The 8881-nt window shown below is 41.5% G+C and overlaps 1 protein-coding gene across 3 annotated transcripts; it reads right to left on the bottom strand.

Moving 5' to 3' along the window:
• Positions 1-1010: 1010 nt before the first annotated feature.
• On the bottom strand, positions 1011-3102 carry TCEAL7 (transcription elongation factor A like 7). Of its 3 annotated transcripts, none has more exons than XM_015443808.2 (3): positions 2983-3102; positions 2303-2367; positions 1011-1967 (listed from the first exon to the last, which is right to left on the bottom strand). In XM_015443808.2, the coding sequence occupies exon 3, from the start codon at positions 1938-1940 to the stop codon at positions 1638-1640; it is 303 nt and encodes a 100-aa protein (XP_015299294.1). In that variant the 5' UTR covers positions 1941-1967; positions 2303-2367; positions 2983-3102; the 3' UTR covers positions 1011-1637. The 3 variants fall into 3 exon arrangements, with proteins under 3 accessions (XP_015299294.1, XP_005594281.1, XP_005594280.1); XM_005594224.2 differs by having other exon boundaries at positions 2303-2421; positions 3036-3102; XM_005594223.3 differs by having other exon boundaries at positions 3036-3102.
• Positions 3103-8881: the final 5779 nt, after the last annotated feature.

Here is an 8881-nt window from a genome sequence, read left to right as displayed (position 1 = left end):
ATATTAAGACTGTATATTTATATATGCTTATATATAGTCTCACAAAGCATATATATTAAGCTTAACATATATGTATTAGTATACATGTCTTACAAAGCATATATATTTATATATGTACATGCACATACACATTTATGTGTGTGTATACGCGCGCACACACACATCTTAGTCTTATGAAGCATTTTTGCATGTTTCCGGGGAGAAAAAAATGAAAAGCAGGGATTTGGTTTTAGATTTGTTTCCTGTATCACATTGTGCAATTTACACGTCTCCGAAGACTATTCTGAACACAGTAAGCCAGGCCTGCCAGGAGCCTTCAGGAAGAGATTATCTCACAAGAGGACAAAGCCTCATTCCTTAGACTTAGAGCAGCAACTCTGAATACAGCATGATGCCTTTGACTCAGATTTATACTCCAGTCCAAATCCCAAGTGGACTCATCACATCTGACTCCTATGGAAAGGAAGGGTCTTGTGATTGAAAACAGATGGTGTTGTTTTGCTAAGGGCTCTCTCTGAAAGACGCTGTGGCCCAAGCAACCCTAGAGAAGTCCCACGTGTGTTAAATGTCACTATAAAGCATAGAGAAGCTTTAGATGACAAGAGTCAGAGTTCAACCCACTGACGACTCCAGGGAACTCGGTGGGATTTTGGCCCTGAATGACTGCAGTGCATCAGCAGCACTGGGGCCAGCAGAGAGCACAGGGCCCAGCAGAAGGGGCGCAGTGTTGGGCCGGCATGGCAGGACCCAGGGGAGGAGACAGGGCTCAGTAACAGAGGACTGATAGGGAAGCCCCCACCTCTGCCTACTGGACTTGTTCCGGAGTACAAGTTGAATCATGGCAGGCCCTCTTTGAAGTTATTGGTGCTTCTATAGTGGGTTGGCGTTCTGTATGCACAGCAGGGAACAAGATCCCACTGAGTACAGCTGGTTACTGCCTCATTTCCTCCCCACAGCAGCCCTGTGAGGCAAATATTTTCCCTATGAAAAGACTGAGTCTTAAACATGTGTATCTGTAATAATTACCAGTTTATTCCTCTGGCTAAGAGATCCAGAGGTAATTGAAGGTTTACATTTCATTTTTACGCTTCTGTTATTAAGAGTTTATTAAGTGTTTCGTTGCCTTCCGAAGGCGATTGACAAGTTCTTTTACTGTGTCTACTTTAGGGTTTTTTGTGACACAAGTAATATACACACATAAACATATATTCATTTTTTGGCAAGTGAGAAGATGCAGACAGGCAAAAAGAAAAAAAAGAAAAAAGAGATCACACAGAGATTCACTGTTAACCTTTGGTGTATAATAAAATCAGACACTTTCCTTTGCATTATGTCACATAGAAATGTACAAATAAAGTGTACATATATACACACATATATGTATACACTGTTTTGCAACTCGTTATTTTCACTTTGCAATATACAATGAGCATTTTTCCATGCAAATGAATGAGACCTCTTATTAAATGAATAAGATTGGGTCAAAAGATGAGATGTTGACAAGAGTCATATGTAAATCTCAGCAACATCAAAGGACTGGAGTAAAATGATAGCAAATATTTTTATCAAGAAAATGCAGACAAACAGAAAGGGGCAACATTAATAACAGAAAATAATTGAATTGTCAGGGAAATTAATTAAATGGGATAAGGACGGTCCCGAGAATGCCTGTGGTTAGAATGCAGAGCCCTAAATTTCTTTCTCAGACCCCTTATCTCTTCCAAACACCTTTCCATCTCATCTCCCTCCCTTGTCATTTCTTCATCTTTAAAATGCCTATAGTCTATGTCCTCTTTAAATTCTTCGAGAGACTGAAGCAGCCTCTGTCTAAAATTCCCTTCTGTTTGCTGGCGTTCAAATTCTCCATAGGGGCGTTCTTCCTCCCTCTTTGGCACGCTGCACTTTGGCTTTCCTTCGTTTTCTTTGCAGGGTTTTTGCATGATGTTGTTGTTGTTTCCTGCTTAACTCTAGAGAGAAAATGTAGAGATAAATTGCTTCGTTACTTTTGAAACAGGATTGTCAGTTTCTCTCTGAGGCAAGATACTTTCCCATCCCTACCCCACAGGTCCAGACCTCATAAGTCAGCCGCAACTCCCTCCACCCTCTCATCTCCCCGTTTTCTCCCCTCCCACTTCAGGAACCCACCATTTCCCCAGCAGACAAGGCTAATGGCCTCTCCAATGGGCGGGAGAGGGGGAGCAGAAAAGGAGATGTACTGCGAAGCCGCAAATTTCGCCTAGCTTTTGCCCTTCCCGACTCCTACCCTCAGAGATCTCAGTCTAAGTGCCTCTGTCATACTGACCTGTGCGGGGTAGTTTCCTGCTCTTTTTCTTTCCCCCAGATGTGTGTGAACACAGACCCTGGGACCTGCAAACAAAAAGGAAGGGGCGGGGAGGAAGGAGCTATCTGTGAATCAACCAGCTCCAGAGACAAGACAGACGTTATTATTTTGAACCTGGGATTCTCATCATCACCGTCATCGCCTCCCGGATTTCTACCTCCTGGTACCTCCTTCCTGTCTCTGTCTTTTCCTTCAGGATTTCCGTTTCCACTCCCCACTCCTCACCCTCAGGCCTGGGCCTTGCAAGGCCCGCGTCTCCCTCCTTCGCACCGTCCCGCGCCCCACCCCACCACCACAAGCCGGCATTGAGTGAGGTGAACTATTTTCAAATGATCTCTAAATTTCTGTTGTCTCCATCCCAAGATTTCAGCCTTTCTCCACCCACCAACCCATACCCCAGGCCTAAAATTTTCTCTTGACAAAATTGGAGAAAGACCAGAAGGATAAAAAGAAAGTATGCCAGGGTGAGAGAAGCCGATTATTTCAAAGCTATCACTAAATCTCTAGGTGTCTCTCAAAAGATTTCGACCTACCCCCTTACTCCCTACTGCAAAAGATACAATTATCTCCGACGATTTTGCAGCGGTTTTGGGAAAGCAAGCCTGGACCTATTCCAGTCATTAGATTCACCCACTACTGACCCAGGGGTCCAGTGGTTCCTTCACTCCAACCTGCTGGGATTTAAGGAATTTACCTCTTCCTTCCCTTGGCCACAAGCACGCACGGCACGCTTGTCTGCAGGGCAGAAAGGAGCTGGTACCCAGAGGAGAAAGAAGCCCGGTAATATAAGGACTTCGGTTCACGTCAGCTCCTGATCACGTGAGGATTATGTCATTCCCCCATCTCTGGTCCCCACTTTCCCCTCCCACCAGCAGCGCTGCAGAAGTGGACCGGCTTACCAACCTCCCACCCCCCACCACACCAGGCCCTGTCACTCATTTTTGTCTTTGCTAATTCCAGAGGTCAAAAGTGGCCCCTTCTCCCTGTGGTCGGAATTTGTCTTTCTCTGATTACCAGGGAGGGGCTGCATTTTCCCAAAGTTATATTAACCATTGTTACTTTTTTTGTGGTTGTGCTGAGAGGGAGGATTACTTATCCTTTTCTAAGCTATAAGAAAAGAAAAGTGGCAGTCTCCTCCATCCAATCTCCCCTCAGCCACCAATAGCCATCATTTCTCTTGCAGTTCAATCCTTGAAACCAGATTGGAGGGAATGGGGTGAATTAGAAAAGGAGGTAATAATTTAGATTGTGCTTCTTACTTTTGTTTTGATAATTTCTTATTCTTTTCCAATTTTTCCATAAACATATATTTTTAATAATCAGAAATATGATAAAGATATGTACATTTGAAAAAAGATTCAAGTTAGGAGGATAAGAAGGCCAGCCACCTGTTTCTGCTGCTGAAGTCATAATATTAATATAGATCCTTTAGGCAGACACATTTTATTATTATTATTATTATACTTTAAGTTCTAGGGTACATGTGCATAACGTGCAGGTTTGTTACATATGTATACTGTGCCATGTTGCTGTGCTGCACCCATCAACTCGTCAGCACCCATCAACTCGTCATTTACATCAGGTATAACTCCCAATGCAATCCCTCCCCCCTCCCCCCTCCCCATGATAGGCCCCGGTGTGTGATGTTCCCCTTCCTGAGTCCAAGTGATCTCATTGTTCAGTTCCCACCTATAAGTGAGAACATGCGGTGTTTGGTTTTCTGTTCTTGCGATAGTTTGCTAAGAATGATGGTTTCCAGCTGCATCCATGTCCCTACAAAGGACACAAACTCATCCTTTTTTATGGCTGCATAGTATTCCATGGTGTATATGTGCCACATTTTCTTAATCCAATCTGTCACTGATGGACATTTGGGTTGATTCCAAGTCTTTGCTATTGTGAATAGTGCCGCAATAAACATACGTGTGCATGTGTCTTTATAGCAGCATGATTTATAATCCTTTGGGTATATACCCAGTAATGGGATGGCTGGGTCATATGGTACATCTAGTTCTAGATCCTTGAGGAATCGCCATACTGTTTTCCATAATGGTTGAACTAGTTTATAATCCCACCAACAATGTAAAAGTGTTCCTATTTCTCCACATCCTCTCCAGCACCTGTTGTTTCCTGACTTTTTAATGATCGCCATTCTAACTGGTGTGAGATGGTATCTCATTGTGGTTTTGATTTGCATTTCTCTGATGGCCAGTGATGATGAGCATTTTTTCATGTGAGGCAGACACATTTTTTGAAGTTTAAGATGTACAAGTCAGTTGGAACTTACCCTTTTGAGGGGCTCCTCAAAAGGGGCATGTGAGGTCCTTCTATTAGGTGAGTCACTGAGACCATGATCCTACAGCACCTTGCCCTTAGATTTCCAGATCGCAACCGTAAGTCACAAATTTTTACTAGTTTGAGCTCAGTATCATGCCCTCTTTCTCCCAGTTTATATACCATACACATAACCCTTTTTTTCTTCAATACTGTACCCCAAATATCCCAACTTTTTTCAACACTCTCATTCAGAAAAGAATAGTTTTTCATTTTCCTTAGACATCTCCATCCTATTTATGTTTTCCATGACCTTATTTAGCCATACTGATGTATTGAAAGTTACTTGTAGTACTAACAAAAATTAGTCACATTTAGCCACCCAACACACTAAACTTTTTGTTGCTAAGGATTTGGGTACTTGTCTAAGTAGATTTGCTCTTGATTTGTTAGCTTGGAATATATTCAATAGAAAGGGGGATGTGTAAACGTCTTATAAGTTGTTTTTAGGAAGATTGCAGCTCATTATGAATATAAAGTTACCACTAATCAGTTTGATGTAAATGACTCCAGAAAAAAGTTCAGTGGTCAGAAAAAAGCCTTAAAAAGAGTAGAGCATCGTTGTCACAGTTATTAAGGAATGATTAGTTGTGATAGAGGCAAAAAATTCGTTGGTGGGGAGAAAAATTCCTGAATCCTCTGTGAACAGCTTTTCATGCAGATGGTTAAACTCAGAGTTACAAAATGGCTGGAAGGATTCAGGTGTTGAAGACTTTGCATATTAGTATTTTTTTTTTTTTTTTTTTAGTAGTAGAGACGAGGTTTCACCGTGTTAGCCAGGATGGTCTCGATCTCCTGACCTCGTGATCTGCCCGTCTCGGCCTCTCAAAGTGCTGGGATTACAGGCTTGAGCCACCGCGCCTGGCCTGACTTTGCATATTAGTTAGAAGAATGGCATTGGACAGATCCCAGTTTGAATTAATTGTACTTACTTAGCTTTTGTATAAACTTGCGCTTCGTCTGTAAAATGAGGCTAATAATTTGAAGTATCTCACAGAGTTTTCAGGACTAAATTACATATTTAATATGTGTAAAACATTTAATACATGACTGACAGGTACCAAGGGCAGGCCTGAAGCCTCAATATGTGGGGGCAGGTCTGGCACCAGGGATGGGGGAGGCGGGTGAAGCTGAAGCCTGCAGCCCAGGGATTCAGTTTGGCAGTGGGGCAGGCCTAGACACTTGAGTTTTTAGAGCAGGCCTGGAGCCTGGGGCTGTGGGATCCAGACTAGTGCTAAAGCAGGCCTGGAGGCTCAGTCTGCAGGTACTGGCCTAGAGTCTGGGGCCATGGGGGTGTGTCCAGCGCTGGATATTACTGGGATGGGCCTAGTGTTAGGATCCAAGAAAAAGTCTGGTGTTCACTTCCTTCTCCTTCCCCCAAGTGGATGGTACCTCCAAGCTGTGCAGCATGGGATTCAGGAAGGGGTGATGTGGGTAATGTAAAACTTTCCTTCCTATCCTTTTCAGTGTGTTTTTCTTATTTCTGTTCTATACCCAGGTGCTGTAATCTGCCAGCTGGTTTCCTTAGCTCTTGCGAAAGTATTTTTGTGCCCAGATTGTTGTTTAAATTGATGTTTCTGTGGGAGGATGAGTGCAGGAAAGTCCTGTTCTGCCATTTTGCTGACGTCTAGCTCCTCACATCTCAATTAATTTTTAATAAGGCACGAAAAAAGGGTAAAAAGGAACAATAAAAAGATGGGACTTCTGCAAGCAAATAGCAAAATACTAGTTTTAAATCCAATTGTATTAATCATTACATCAAACATTAATTGCCTAAGCATGCCAGCTAAAAAAGGAGAGTGTAGTGGTTGATTTTGGGTGTCAGCTTGACTAGATTAAGGGTTACTCAGATAGCTGTTAAAGCATTATTTATTCTCAGTGCCTCGGTGGGCACTGAGCCAGTCTCTTTCCTGCTCAAAGGGAAAACTAGGTGGTTTTGCTTTTAATTAAAATGATTGGGCTTCCTCAGGTGTGTCTGTGAGGGTATTTCCAGAGGAGATTTACATGTGAATCGGTGGATTGAGTGGGGGAAGAGGGCAGCCTCAATGTGAGTGGGCATCATTTAACCAGCTGAAGGATTAATGGAACAAAAAGGTGGAGGAAAGGTGAATTTTCACCATTTCTCTACTGGAGCTAGGAAAATCATCTTCTCCTGCCCTTGGACACCATAACTCCAGGTTCTCTGACCTTTGGACTCCAGGAACCACACCAGCAGCCACCCCTCACAACCCTCACCATACACCCCACCTGGGGCTCTCAGGCCTTTGGCCTCAGACTGATAATTACACCATTGGATTTCATGGGTCTGAGGTCTTTGGAATTGGATTGAGCCACACTATCAGCCTTCCTCACTCTCCAGCTTGCAGACAGCCTATTGTAGGACTTCTCAGCCTCCATAATCAAGTGAGCCAATTCCCCTAATAAATCTCTTTTCATATATTTCTTTATGTATTCTACCAGTTCTGTCTTTCTGAGTGCCACGATCTCAGTTCACTGCAAGCTCCGCCTCCTGGGTTCACGCCATTCTCCTGCCTCAGCCTCCCGAGTAGCTGGGATTACAAGTGCCCGCCACCACGCCCGGCTAATTTTTTGTATTTTTAGTAGAGATGGGGTTCACCGTGTTAGCCAAAATGGTCTCGATCTCCTGACTTTGTGATCCGCCTGCCTTGGCCTCCCAAAGTGCTGGGATTACAGGCCTGAGCCACCGCACCTGGCCACGTACAGGTTTTTTATATAGTTAAATTGCATGTCATGGGGGTTTGGTGTATAGATTGTTTTGTCGCCCAGGTTAATAAGCATAGTACCCAATAGGTAATTTTTTCGATCCTCACTCTTCTCCCACCCTCCACCCAAGTAGGCCCTGGTATCTGTTGTTCCTTTCTTTGTGTTCATATGTATTCAATGTTTAGCTCCTACTTATAAGCAAGAATATGGGGTATTTGGTTTTATGCGGAAACACACTTTACAGACACACATTGGTTAATAGTAAAAGAATGAAAAAAGAAGTAGTATAGAAACATGAATCATAAGAAAGATGGAATGGTTAGGTTAATATCAGCACAGTAGATTTCAGAACAAGAAATGTCCATGGACAGATGAATGAATAAAAGTGTGGTATATACATACAATGGGATATTATACAGCCTTAAAAAGAAAGTAAATTCTGATACATGCTACAACATAGACAAACCTTGAAGACATTATGTTAAGTGAAATAAGCCAGGCAGAAAAGGATTGATATTTTATGTTTCCACTTATATGAGGTACCTAGAGTAGTCAAATTCATAGAGACAGAAAGTAGAACAGTGGTTGCCAGAGGCTGGGGGAAGCAAAAAAAAATGAGGAGTTATTATTTAAAAGGTACAGAGTTTCAGTTTGGGAAGATGAAAAAGTTCTGGAGACGAACAGTAGTGATGGTTGCACAACAATGTGAGTGTACTTAATGTCACTGAACCATACACTTAAACATGGTTAAAATGGTAAATTTTAAGTTATGTATATTTTACCACAATAAAAGCATATTTTATAAAAATGAATGGGAAACCTTTGGATTAAAAGAGAATTAAGAGATGTATAAAGCAAGGGTAATGTGTGTTGGATCCTCAGTGAAACAAATGTAACAAAAGAAACCATGATAATTTATGGAACAAATGAAAATTTGAACACTGAATAGATGTTTGATATCAAGGAGTTATTTTTAGGTATAATAATGATATTGTGGCTAAATTTATAAAGGGCTTATCTTTTAGATATACATACTGATACATCAATAGATCAAAATATATACTGTCTGGAATTTGCTTTGAAATAATATGGTAGGAAAGAAGTGGGTGGGAATAAAAACAGGTTGACCATAAATTGAAATTGTTACAGCATAAAGGTGGATACACTCAGGTTTTGTTTTATCTTTCTAAACTACTTTTGAATATATTTCAGATATAACTCACAAAAAACTAGTATCCAGAAAGAAATGTTCTGTTGGGAGTGTAAATGATGCAATCACTTTGGAAAATATTTTGGCATTATCTACTAAAGGTGAAGATATGGATACCTATAACCCAGCAATCCAACTTCTAATAAATACCCATTAGAGATGTGTATGAATGTTAATGGAAACATTATTTGTAAATAACCAAAAATTTGAAAATAATATCCATAAAGATGAGAATGAATAAATATGTTACATTCATGAAATGATATAGTAAA

Source organism: Macaca fascicularis, chromosome X (assembly GCF_037993035.2).
Source record: "Macaca fascicularis isolate 582-1 chromosome X, T2T-MFA8v1.1".
In the NCBI taxonomy this organism is placed as follows: domain Eukaryota; kingdom Metazoa; phylum Chordata; class Mammalia; order Primates; family Cercopithecidae; genus Macaca; species Macaca fascicularis.
The sequence above is the reverse complement of the archived record's forward strand: the minus strand, read 5'-3'. Positions and strand labels throughout refer to the sequence as shown.

What these genes read in the sequence shown, in the direction of transcription:
- TCEAL7 (XM_015443808.2), bottom strand. Translation starts at nt 1,940, where the DNA reads ATGCAAAAACCCTGCAAAGAAAACGAAGGAAAGCCAAAGTGCAGCGTG.